This window comes from Phyllopteryx taeniolatus, chromosome 3, assembly GCF_024500385.1.
Source record: "Phyllopteryx taeniolatus isolate TA_2022b chromosome 3, UOR_Ptae_1.2, whole genome shotgun sequence".
Lineage (NCBI taxonomy): Eukaryota > Metazoa > Chordata > Actinopteri > Syngnathiformes > Syngnathidae > Phyllopteryx > Phyllopteryx taeniolatus.
In genome coordinates this window covers 21,313,813-21,326,961 of record NC_084504.1, presented here as the reverse complement: position 1 = coordinate 21,326,961, position 13,149 = coordinate 21,313,813, and the positions used below count along the sequence as shown (strand labels likewise).

At 40.9% G+C, this 13,149-nt stretch overlaps 1 protein-coding gene and 1 non-coding gene across 5 annotated transcripts in view; both read left to right on the top strand.

The window, feature by feature from the left end:
• pi4kab (phosphatidylinositol 4-kinase, catalytic, alpha b) overlaps positions 1–4,712 on the top strand; it is a 32,423-nt gene extending 27,711 nt beyond the window's left edge. For all 4 annotated transcript variants that reach the window (XM_061767554.1, XM_061767552.1, XM_061767553.1 and 1 more), the window contains 10 exons: positions 597–740; positions 827–897; positions 1,605–1,711; positions 1,787–1,891; positions 1,969–2,094; positions 2,183–2,303; positions 2,682–2,841; positions 2,912–3,001; positions 3,704–3,787; positions 3,883–4,712. In XM_061767554.1, the coding sequence (XP_061623538.1) occupies positions 597–740; positions 827–897; positions 1,605–1,711; positions 1,787–1,891; positions 1,969–2,094; positions 2,183–2,303; positions 2,682–2,841; positions 2,912–3,001; positions 3,704–3,787; positions 3,883–3,934 (1,060 nt within the window). In that variant the 3' untranslated portion in view covers positions 3,935–4,712. The remainder of the gene's footprint in view (positions 1–596; positions 741–826; positions 898–1,604; positions 1,712–1,786; positions 1,892–1,968; positions 2,095–2,182; positions 2,304–2,681; positions 2,842–2,911; positions 3,002–3,703; positions 3,788–3,882) is intronic.
• A 6,818-nt stretch (positions 4,713–11,530) lies between these two features.
• On the top strand, positions 11,531–11,602 carry trnae-uuc (transfer RNA glutamic acid (anticodon UUC)). Its single transcript has one exon. It is a non-coding gene; the product is annotated as a tRNA-Glu (tRNA).
• The last annotated feature ends 1,547 nt before the right edge of the window (positions 11,603–13,149 follow it).

The following is a 13,149-nucleotide window of genomic DNA, read 5'->3' as shown; positions in this document are numbered from 1 at the left end:
TAAATATACAGCATGTAGATTATTATTATAATTTATTTTTTTTCTCCCTTCCAAGATCTGCGGATTGTTGGACTGTTAATTGACCCTCTGGTCCATCATGGAAATGTCGTTAAATGTTAAGAATATGCATTTAAGCAGCACATTTAATTGCAATCGATTTAGGTGTTAATTAAACTATTGGACAGAAACTTAAACAACAAATGGACCCACATCACCATAAAACCATGCCCTCTTGATAATTGCTTTGTTGACAACGTGGAGTTTTCGCGTGTGTTCAGATGTTTTGCTCTTCTCCGCCTCCCCTCTCGAAACACCTCGGTCGATCATTTCCAAAGTGTTGTGTGCTTTAGCGTCCCTCGGATTCCGCGCTGGTCTGGAAGCTGCTCACTGAAGCTAATTATTTGTCCTCTGATGTGTCCCACTCTGCTGACAAAGCTCCCATCAGTCCTCATTAAGACAATAATGGCAACTATCCAGGGGTGAATGTTTCTCCCTTGTGAACGACGACAGAGTCGAGCTGTCACCTGTAGCGTGGAGTCATTCTGTGAGATACCTGCGCATGCATGCTCACGTCACATTTTGTTTGTCCCAATCAGACCTTTTCCAAAAGGGGAGGAGCGGAAAAAGGCCTGCCTGGACGCACTCTCCCAAATCAAAGTCCAGCCTGGCTGCTATCTACCCAGCAACCCCGAGGCCATCGTGTTTGATATAGACTACAAATCTGGGACCCCGATGCAAAGGTGGACCCCATGTTTGCACTGAACATTCCTTTACCGCACCAACTCACGTCAAATGTAACACCGAATCTTGTCAAAAATGTGTTTAGTGCTGCCAAAGCTCCTTACCTGGCCAAGTTCAAAGTGAAGAGGTGTGGAGTCAGCGAGCTAGAAAAAGAAGGTATTGTCACTCAATTTGTGTACAAACATGTCACAGGTCCAGCTGGTGCAAGAAAGTCATGGAAATGTGATTTTAAGGTTTAAAAAGGCTTAGATTCTGGAAGTTGCATTTGGCCAGAAAGCTTTCTAAACTTTATTTACATGGAACCCCCTATAATTGCGGTGGATAAATTCCGCAATAGTGAGACCAAATTACTGTTGTCCCAGCATTCAATAAATGGCTGAAAAGTAAGTATACTCTAAAAACAGATTTAAAAAAAAATAAAATAAAATAAAATAAACACCCATCCAAAATATAGCACAGGAACACTGTATACTAAACAAATTGCATAACTGTAGCAATTCAGCGGGTCCTCAGTTTACAGTGGTACCGACATACTGTATGTGGTTTTGAAGTTAACAAGGGCGCGTAGTGAACGAGTTTGCGCAGCGGTGTAAGAATACTTCATTGCACTGCACTTGAAGGCATGCTCAAAATAGTATTTACTGTTTTATATTTATGGCCTTAGAAGGGGTTTTCATACACATTTTTACTGTAGTTATGACTTTTATATGAGAGTAGATTAATAGTAGACGACGGCACATTTTGACTTGCGTACTGTACAAGTTAGGGTTGCATAAACCTAAAGATGTACAGCAGCTTAAAGGTGCTGGAGGAGCTTGAACATGACATTGATGGTCTAGAACTGCTGCTCTTCTTCCCTTCAGGTCTGCGGTGTTGCTCCGACTCTGCGGAGGATGAAAAAAGCGAAGAGGAAGCCAAGAAAATCTGCTGGCAGGCGGCCATCTTTAAAGTGGGCGACGACTGCAGACAAGTACTGACCTTCCGTTGACCCGACTCGAATGTTCCCATGATTTCATATCGTACTAAGTGTTCCGATTGTGTTAAGGACATGCTGGCGCTTCAGATCATCAGCCTGTTCAAGAACATCTTCCAACTGGTGGGCTTGGACCTCTACGTGTTCCCTTACAGGGTGGTGGCCACGGCTCCAGGAGTAAGACCTACTCGCTCCAAGCATTGCTAAGCTGAAGAGGGAACTTTCTCGTCTAACCTCCCTTTGCTGGCTGACAGTGCGGCGTGATCGAGTGCATTCCAGACTGCAAGTCCCGGGATCAGCTCGGCCGCCAGACGGACTTTGGGATGTACGATTATTTCCGCAACCAGTACGGCGATGAATCTACGCTGGCATTCCAGAAGGTACATTTTTTTTTTAGACAATGAACAAGCCCGGTCGTCAGTCAAACACGGGTGGGTGAGACTCGCTACTCCGTGTTTCTCCTTGCAGGCGAGGTACAACTTCATTCGCAGCATGGCGGCGTACAGCCTGCTGCTCTTCCTGCTGCAGATTAAAGACCGGCACAACGGCAACATCATGCTGGACAGCCAGGGACACCTCATCCACATCGGTGAGTGTGTCGTAGTGTGTGCACTGGGATTTATATGAAAACCTACAGTACTCTCATTAAGAAGATTAAAAGAAAGCGCATCCGAATTGTTTCAACTGTCTTCATTTGTATTTAATTTGACTATTTGAATAAAGGTATTTAAAACTAAGCTCTTGCTGTTCCATTTGGTGATATCTTTGTAGCTTGTTTTGTAACTTTATAATAAATAAATCGGATACCGATCAGCTGATAATCACGTGATTGGATCGAGACAACTCACACAAAATATATCATGCTGCTTTCACTGTAGCGCCACCTGCTGAATCTGTTTTGATTCTGTGCCACATGCCCCGAATTCAAAATAACCTCTGTTTTAACCCGTGTACATTCGATGCTCAGACTTCGGCTTCATGTTCGAAAGCTCCCCCGGCGGCAACCTGGGCTGGGAGCCCGACATCAAGCTGACGGACGAGATGGTGATGATCATGGGCGGCAAGATGGAGGCCACGCCCTTCAAGTGGTTCATGGAGATGTGCGTGAGGGGCTACCTGGCAGTCAGGTGAGTATTACGACACCAAAACGAACTCTCGAGGTGCCGTGACAACGTTGACGTCGGTTGGTGAATTTAGACCCTACATGGACGGGGTGGTCTCCTTGGTGAACCTCATGTTGGACACGGGGCTCCCCTGTTTCAGAGGGCAAACCATCAAGCTGCTCAAGTGAGTCGCCGCCGGGATTTATTGTTTTTGAGTGTGCACAGAACACTGCAGTATTATTTATTGTAAGCTCATGTTCACATTTGATGAATTCAACGACAGTGGTACCCCGACTTACGAGGGTTGAAATGTGCTATCCAGCTAAACATAAACGAATTACCAATTGCACGTTGTGATGTTAAACAAACCACATAACTTTGTCTTAGGAAAGTCCACTAGCTTAGTGCTCACACATAATGGGAAACGTCATAGACAAGCTAACAAAACTAGCATCGGCATTGCGGTAGTTATAAATCTTTACACAACTATATTTGAACACGAACACTTGCAGACAGACAATGCAGTGTAACAGTAGTCCACAGGCATATATTCTTTATCCTCTGCAAAAATACTAATATAACTGCAGCTTTGTTGTTCTGGCCCCTGGTGGCCAAGTCACACACACGATACCCAATTCTCATTAAACTAATGCATGAATTCATGATGCACAAACTGTTTAATTATTTACATTCTTAAATGATGTTTGGTTTTTTAAAAGTACAATACTGTACAGCACAATTGTTCTTATTTAAAAACACATTACGTACAATATAATATATATATATATATATATATAAACATTTGGGGGGGTTGTCAATTACTCACAGTTTGTAACTAGTGGGTGATTACTGTAGTGTAACGTTTCTCCTGGTCCTGTTGCTGTAGGCAGCGCTTCAACCCGGGCTTAAGTGAGAAAGAAGCAGCTGCCTTCATTATTAAAGTCATCCAGAACTGCTTCCTGAGCAGCCGGTCGGTATCAAAACCACAAAGCTCCTCCCTATAGTCTGCCACTTGAGAGGAAACTATCATTTACACGCCAATTCTCTTTTCTTGTTTTCCTGCAGGAGTCGAACCTACGACATGATCCAGTATTACCAAAACCAGATCCCATACTAAACGCTTGTGCCTGAGCATGTGCACCCATGTGTATGTGTGCGTGCCTTTTAATATTGTTCTACATTAATTTCTGTGGCTCGTGGATGTTGTCTTGCCTTTTTATTGTCATTTAGTTCTCCACTTAATTTATTTCCCTTCTGAGCTACGTGTCGTCGTTATTGAGAAATGAATATCCTGTTGCACTTGTCGCATCTTGACTTGTGTGCACTTAAATCTGTTAGTTTGCATGTTCACGTGATATTTTGTGCCAATTTGAAATGATTGTTGATGAAAATGCGACGTAAACTTCAGTTGCAGTCAGACCAACGTGGCCTATTCTGGCGTCTCGTACTTGATGGTAATGCTGTGCTCGCCTTTTTCACGGACCAATCGGATGATGGGTACTCGTCTCGTTTGTAGCACTGTCAACGTGGGTCACGGTTGCCGTGGTGAGGATGCACAAAATGACTGGGGTATGTATAAGTTCCAAAGGGGAGGGTTGCTATTCCACGTAAATGAAATGTTATTGTTCGTTTGGATGAAGGTGACAGTTTGAATGAAAAGGTCCTGTTGGGGTCCACTTGCCATGAAGCTATTTGGGGGCTTTGGTGAATGTTTTTCACATGAGTCAAATTTGGTGTTAGTTGTAACATCACTGATTGTAACGATTCCGCCTCTCTTTGTACATTTATAGCCGTGACCCATTCTCTGTCTCCTTTTTTTAAATATATTTATGCCTTTTGAATCAGAATGCACAGGATGCCAAATCAAATAAAGATTGTATTAATTTAAAGAAACACTCATGCATTCAAACTTGTATATGTATCTTATAAAATATACCTTTTAAGTTGGTATGATAGAGCAAAGTTTACTAATACTGAGTTTCGCGAGAGTTTCTGTGACTGCTCAAGCTTTACATATCCCAATAACTGCTTTGTTTGATGAAACAATATTAAATAAAACATCCACAATAATATTAATGTAAATCAAATATATGTATTATTATTATTATTATTAGTCGTAGCAGCATTGTTTTAATTGTCATTATTATACGCCTAATTTACTCCGTTACATTTTCTCAAGTTATATTTGGGATGAATTGTACTTGTCAGAGTCGTTTAAATGAAGCATACTTTTACTTGAGTATTTATGTTGAGAAGAAATGGTACTTTTACTCCATTACAATAATCTACATGCTGCTCGCTACTTTCATTAATCAACGTGCATGACTAATTTTTAGACTTTCGTTTTCGACTTCTGCATCGGGCGCCGTTGCTCCAATAACCGTGATAACCACAGTGATGTTTGACTCAAGTTCACAAATCAAAACGACACAAGTCACGTGTCCACACACAAAGTCTTCTATTGGGCTTTGCTGGCCAATCCAAGTGAGTCGTGACAGCTGCGTGCGACTCGTGTTTACATTACAGACTATGAAAAACAACAGCTTTAACATGCAGCATAGTGTTATCACTGCCCAAGGTTGCAAATTTCATCCCATTTCTAACTTAAGAAAACACCTTGCGGTAAGTCGCAGATGTTTTTCATCTTGTTTTGGGCTGTGGCAACATTAGCCCTATTTTATGGTCACAAGTAACTGCAACACGTGCATCTTGTTCTCTCTCGATCTCTCTCTCAGACACACTTAATCTATGTTTGGTCAGCAAACAGGTTCTTCCTTCAGTCATTTTAGTGGATAAAGCAAATAATGTTTCTGTAATGCCCTATGCATGTTGTTTTTGAAATGGTGGCCGGTGTGTGTGGACACCCATTGAACAGGAGTTTGAATGTAGTATTTTACTTATGAACACAGCCACATGCCAGTTTTTTTTTTTTTTTTTTTTTAACCAGGTAAAAGACCAGTTAAAACAGAACATCTCATTTGCAATGGTGATCTGGCCAAAGAAGGCAGCAAGTTAAATGTCAAGACTAGGTCAATCACATTCAAGTTTATTGCAGCTGTTTAGTTTCACCTCCCCTCTCAAAAATACATCAGTTGAGTTGTACAAATTCTAGGTCACATTAATGGTGGAAAAAGTTGAAAAAAATGATTTCTCGGTCCAATTTATTTTACAACACAAAAACCTGGCATTTGAAAAGGGGTCTGTATACTTTTTAATATCCACTGCAGCCTTGTTCCAGTTTTTGTAATCTGCCTGGTGAGCCTACAGTATCGTGCTGTTTAACAAGTAGAAACAATATAGTATAAGACCATTTCTTGGAGCTGTATTTGCCTTCATTTGTTATTTTCCAAGATACGTCCAAGATTTTGTTTTATAAAATTTTGTTTTAGATTAGGGGATATTGTTCACCAATATCTGAATTTGCACATTCATATTTAATTTATTTTCATTTTTTTTGACATTCATACTCTGATTTCAAAAATAAATCAGAAGTTACTAGTCACGCAGTACTTCAGTAGTTTTTTTTCACTGAGTACTTTCTTACTCTAAATTATTTGGAGGACTACTTTTTACTTTTACTGGAGTCATATTTTTCAAAAGTAGCAGTACTCTTACATGAGTACAATATTTGGCTACTCTACCACCCTCTGCCTAATTTACAGTAACTCAGATCATCTCAACCACATCAGCAACCCCTCATTTTCCCATAATGTCCACTAGAGGGCGGCACAGCACAACATTTGTGTGACCCAAAACCTGATGGCTCCTGTTTTGAGTTGATGAAACACTCATTAGGCTTTTCATGATGGCAAATATTACTAAAGTTCACTTTATGTATATATACTCAGACACAGAGAAACTGTATATGTGATCTGTGGGTACAATATTTTTGCTATACATATATATATATATATATATGTAAAATAGTATATATATTAAATGAAGGGGGAACTGCTAGACTTGCAGTTTTAACATTTTTTAAGGTATTAAGTGTATTGTATATCAGGGCATTGAGGTTGGTAAGAGCTACATTTCACAACTGAACTTTGTGCCAAAAATACTCAACTATTGCTGCCTAAAGCTTTTTGCTAGAGAAATATTTAACATGGTTTGCCATGTCATCTCTTCCAAGTTGGATTGTTAGTTTATTTAAATGAAACAAAAACAACATCAATGACCAGCACAGTGATAGGAAGATGAGAGGTGACATGACAACGGCTGCAGAGATTGATGAAAAAACATGCTGATGCAAGTTTGACAGTTTCACATTGGATTAATATTTCATTGCATATATACTGTGGATGTCCACCTTGATGTATTTTTTATGACGCCACATCACTGAGTGTCAGTGCTGCTTGATGTTCATCTGATCCCTGCAGTCTCACACACGTGTGTGTGTGTGTGTGTCATTGACAAGCTATCCACTTCAACTTTGTCATATTTATTTGTTTGTTTATTTCATTCCCCCTTTATCTTCATTTCGAAGTTCTGTGACAAAATAGCAAAAACACTGAATAATTTCACTGATGCCGCACTGCAAATTGTTACTTTGGTGTCTGTTTTTTCCCCAACCTTTCAGCTGTACACACATGACTTAATGCAGACGAGTAATCATGCAAATCATTACTTAATGCAGATTTAAGGTATCGTGATGCTCGTATTAACTTACTGTGAGGGAAATTAAGTGGCCAAATAATTTCATTTTTTTAAATGTTTTGTTTTACCTTTTGTTTTTATATTGCTATAATATTATTAGATTAATGTTATATTGTTATATAATATTGTCTATTTTTTCATTTTTTTTCATCCATCCATAGTGGTAAGCCAGGGGTGACTATCCTTTTTGAAACCGAGAGCTGCTTTTTGGGTACTGATTATTGTCAAGGGCTACCAGTTGCATACACACTTCTGAAACAACAAATTTACCTTTGATTATGTCATTGATGAATATCATTAATTATTAATAATGTGACGACACTGGTAGGAAACTAATAACAATACGCAACACTTTGATTTCTACAAATGCCTGCAAGTGTTCATTTTCAAATGATCACGTCTACAACATTCCCAGGAAATCACAATGTCCCACCACTGGTGATTTCTTTTTAGAACAGGCCAAGGCTACTCATGTGGTCAAGTTAAAATACTGAAATAAAGTCCACGGCTCCACCAAATCCCAAGGAAACAAGTGGAACTTGTTGTATTGTGATGGCAGACACGGAGTGACCATCACCACGTCTTGTGACACGTTCATGCTCGTTGGCCATGTGCCGGCCAATAATGAACTGTGCTGTGAGCCTCCGCAGCCATCAAAGCTGCAGCCGGCGTGTCGCTGGTGAAAAGGCCATTTGTCCAAAGGCCGCATGCAGACAGTCAGGCCCATTGATGACATGCTGCAGCTAATCGCCAATAGCAGCGTTTATGTATGTGCATTTGTGTGTGTGTGTGTGGGGGGGGGGGGGTCATTCTCCTGGGATGTCTCCTCAAATATGACCCACATTGCTCAGCTGATTTCCATTATGTAAAGAGAACATGAGATTATTTTGTCAACCCAAAAATAAACAGTCTTCTAGTTTGCAGGTTGACCTCAGAAAGCCAGTCAGTATCTGGCAACACATTTATTGCACAGGTGTGTCTTAGGTCTTAGGCCACCCACAATAGAAGGCCTCTCTAAAATGTGCACTTTTACTGTATTGGTGGTGTCATAAAATCAGTCAGTATCTGGTGTGACCAACATTTGCCTCACGCAGTGCAACAGGTTGAGTTTGACACCTGTGCTCTAAATTGTCCACAGGGGTGAATGTGATTGGTTCTTTGTCTGTACGTGCCCTCCGATTGGTCCAGAGCGCACGGAGCCTCTCGTCCGTGGTCAGCTGGGAGAGGCTCCACCTCAGCGGCCACACTAATTAGAACAAGCGTTATGGAAAATGAATGGACGGATAAAAGTTATGCTCACTCAATCATTTCCCAAACACTTTCAGCACAGGAGTGTACACTCACAGGACACTTTATTAGGTACAGATGCACAGTATGATGACACCCAATACTGAAGTTATGTTTAACATTTTACCCAGTCGCGTATGAAAATGAGCTAATCACAATATTAGGAACACCTCTCAATGCCGCAGTGCAACCGCAACAATAAGCATGGTTTTAAAAATTGCATTATTATCTTTGTAAAGTTGGATTTTTTTTACACATCTTTTGGTACTCGATCTAATTGGATTGTTTTCATTATTAATACATGAATAATCATCATTATTAACAAATAAATAATGAAAACATTACATCTAATGAGATGGCAATCCAAAAGATGCATTAAAAAATCTGACTTTACAAAGATAATAAATACAATTTTAGAACCATTTTTTATCTATGTAATTATTTATTTAAAAATATTTATTTGAATGTATTCATTACCTAACGTGGGCATATTTTTGTATTTCAGGCATTTCATTTTTAATATTCTTTTAAACAGTCTCCCAAGATTCCCCTTATTTATTTATTTACCTCATGCAGGCATATTTCTGTATATAATGCATTTGAATGTTTAACAATAATGAATGTTATCCATATTTTGTACTGATTCGGAGGGTGAGCGTGCAGCGATGAGTCATTAACGCCGCCATTGTTGACGTTTGACTATCCGATGATGAGATGGCTCGAAGGCACACACAGCATGTGAAGACGCGCGCACGTAGCACGCGTGTAGCACGTACGTTAACACAGAGGCTCCGTTCCGAGAGTGCACTACATGCGAGGGTTCGACTGCCTCGTAGTGCTGCCTGATAAGTGTATCAAATCATTAACTTCCCATGTGGGGGTTGTGAACGACCAAAAAAAGAAAAAAAAAAACTCTTGTCTTGTGGTCTTCGTGTGTGTGTGTGTGTGTGTGTGTGTGTGTGTGCCCTCGTGTTGTCCAACAATTGGCGCAGGCTGCTGAATGGGGCCCCTGTGTTCACCCTCTCCTTATCATGCGACCTTTGATCTGTTTGGACAGCGTGACCGACAGACACTGTGACAGACAGATATGTCCAAAACAGCCTCTTCCTCAGATGTGTGTGATATATCTCCAACCGACATCTGATCGGGAGAAAGCGCATTATTTGTTCTAGGTGACCACAGTGTATTCCAGTGGTCATTCTCTAATAGTTTTTGGTGCTCTAAACACCTTAAATGTTGTCCATCAAATTACAATAAAAAGGTCAAAAACCATTTCATTGATTTGATTGCTCTACTTTCTTCTTCCAAATACACTGACTGTGTAATGACATGTGAAGGAGTAACTCAGTCTTTGATTCTAATAAAATTAAAAATACGAAAAACTGGTAACAAAGAGGTACTAATATATTACTTTAAAAAAAATGTAATACACAAGCTATACAAATAAACATAAAGTGTTACGAACACGTAGGGAGAAATAGTAATCAAACATACACCGACTTAAGCCTGCTACACACACAAGGATTTTTCAATTTCTTAAAATATGTTTTATTTGCGACAGACCCCACAACAGGAAGATTAAAAAAAAAAAATCTGGTATTTAACAGTTTTGGTCATACTGTGTGCCGATCATCTCAACACAGGACACCACACACATGAAGATTCTGTTCCACCACCGATCTCGAATCTCTTCCGCCAAGACCGAAATTTGCATGATCAAACGTGATCCAACAAAAAACAAAGAGGACGAAACATAGCAACACAATGTTGAAGGGGAGGAAATTATGGCGGTCTTGGGGCTAGTTTATTTAAATTTTTTTACAGAAAAATCCTTAACTAAAACGAAAGAAAAAGACATGGAAAAACTTGGCGGAAATGTTAAATAAGCACTATCGTGCTTCCCACAGCTCCACTAGCTGGTCCTCCATTTTCTGAAGTCCACCAGACTTTGTTACGGGAACGGGAACCATGTCGCTTTTATTTTGGAGGCCTGACTACAGGCTACCGGATATGCTGCAACAATGTTTCCGGTTTAATATTGTTTGTCTGCCCCAACCTGTTTTGGACCCTATTTTCAGGACAATTTCACTCTTAACACACCTCAGACCAAAGGAAAAAACGTATATAATCTTATGTCTTTAAGTGTAGAGTCCCCTCATACAGTATTTACTGGATTGTCTCTGGACACACCCTCCAGAGAGTATCACTAAACCTAAACCAAGAAAGTAGTAAAGTCACAATTACAGGAGATATTTGTATGAAAAACCCTGCACGATTTTAGCATTAGCATTTCAGCATTTAGCATTTGAATTCACTCTACATGAGTTAATCGACTATGACAGGAAATGAGGTTCAGAAGGAAATGCCATATGGTTTTGCAGTTAGTACTTGTTTTGTCCCAGGCTGCACAGCTTCAGCTCCCAGTATTGAAACTAGATTTTTGGGAATTTCCCAATTGTGGTATAAGGTTTATGCAGTTCTAATTCTGCATTCCAGTAAAGTGGACATTTGGAAATCTTAACCCTCGTGTATGGAAAAGTGAATTAGAAAGTCCATCAAATTCCATTGTACCCTAAAACAACCGTTACTGCGACTGAACACGAATGTGTACGCAACTTAGAATGAAAACCTTGCGGGCAAGTGGTTTTCACAGAGATGACCTGGGTTGAAGTCCTGGCACGGGAAAGTTCACACGGAACATAAGGGCACTTAAGGAGTTGACTCACCCTGATGTAGTGAGGTCTTACAAGAAAGGGTGCGGCCAAGCCAGTCCCATATGGTCTAGCGGTTAGGATTCCTGGTTTTCACCCAGGTGGCCCGGGTTCAACTCCCGGTATGGGAATGTATACTTTTGGAGTAAAGGCTTAGTCTGTTCCAGGAATTTGGAAATTTCTTCCCCCGACTACGGTGAAGTGAACTATATTGTCGCTCAAAATCCAATGTAGACTAACTAATGAACTAACGCTATTAAAGTGAACTCACAATATTGCATGATTTGGGGTTAATTCACTGTATTGGTCGATTGGCTCTGACTGGAAATTTCAACCAAAATTCCACTATTACCAGAAGAGTAAAACTATACTGTATAATAAGGGAGAGTTTTGTCACATTTCTTCGAGAATAGAGTCATAAGTTTAACTCTATTCTCAAAAAAATGCAACTTTATCATTGTCTCTCTTATATGATTAGTATTTTTATTCTTCCCCAAAAAATGCAAATAACACAAAGTATAATGATATAAAACACGCAGCAGAAGAATATGGACTGCATGACTTTTAGCTGTATAAGACACATTTTCTTCCTAGTCTCTGGTGTTGACTCGCATTCAAACACCGTGGCCTAAAATGATTTTTTTATCCGCTAAATGGTAGCAACTCTCCCCGAACGGCCCACCAGATCTGTTGAGCGCCGCCCACGGCAACCGGCCCGCAACAAAAAAAAACCTCTGCCACCCTCTCCCCAAACCGCCCGCCGCAGTTGCCACGGAGACCCATTGAGATGCCCGGTGGTGACCCCTGACCTGAGGGGAGGCTGGTGAATGTGGCTGAAAGGCCGGGGCATCTGGGGTATCATCTGGCGCCTCACAAAGCCCCCTCGCCAGCTGGGAAGGAGGGCAGACGGGGGGCACCAAAAAACAGACAGAGACGGAGAGAGAGGGAAGAGTCTTTTTTCTTCTTGTCCTCCTCAGAGAGAGTGGCCATTGACACTGTGCATCTCATTAAGATCCTGCCCCACGGCCAACCCCCCCCCCCCCCCCCCCCCCCCCCCCCCCCACCATCCCGCACCCCCCTTGCATCCTTCCTTAGGTCTGGAGCCCAGAGTCCAGGCAGCTGCTTGCAGCATTCAAGCTCAAGTGCAGTGGTTGGAGGGGGAAGACAAGAAGGGGGTTTGGGCGGGGCGGGGGTTCTTGGACATATGCCACCACCACTGGGACTATTCGCGATGCCGGATATATGTAGAATCAAACTTGTTTTCACCGCCCTCAGTAAAACCCGCGTAAATGTATGTTCACTCGGTACTATCCCAATTAGCTTGGTTTGAAGTTCACGGTACGGTTCACATTCTGTACAGTCAGGGAACAAAATGCAAAACGGCCTATCTTTTGTAGTAACAGATTGACTGAAAACCCCCACAGCTTAAATCTTGTCTTTTTAGGAAAGTGCAACATCAATCTTCAATTTCCAAAATGAAGTGCAACAGTGAATCAATTTCAATTGTTCAAACATTTGTGTCTCTAATCATCTTTCCTCGTTGAAATGAATGAAATACAATCCAGCCTACCCCCAAAACACCAAAATGTGAGTTTTTTCATGAGAAAAATTGCACTCAACAGAATGGCGTTTATGCGGAACGGCACGTGTCCAAAGCGCAAAACACGTTAGAGGACTG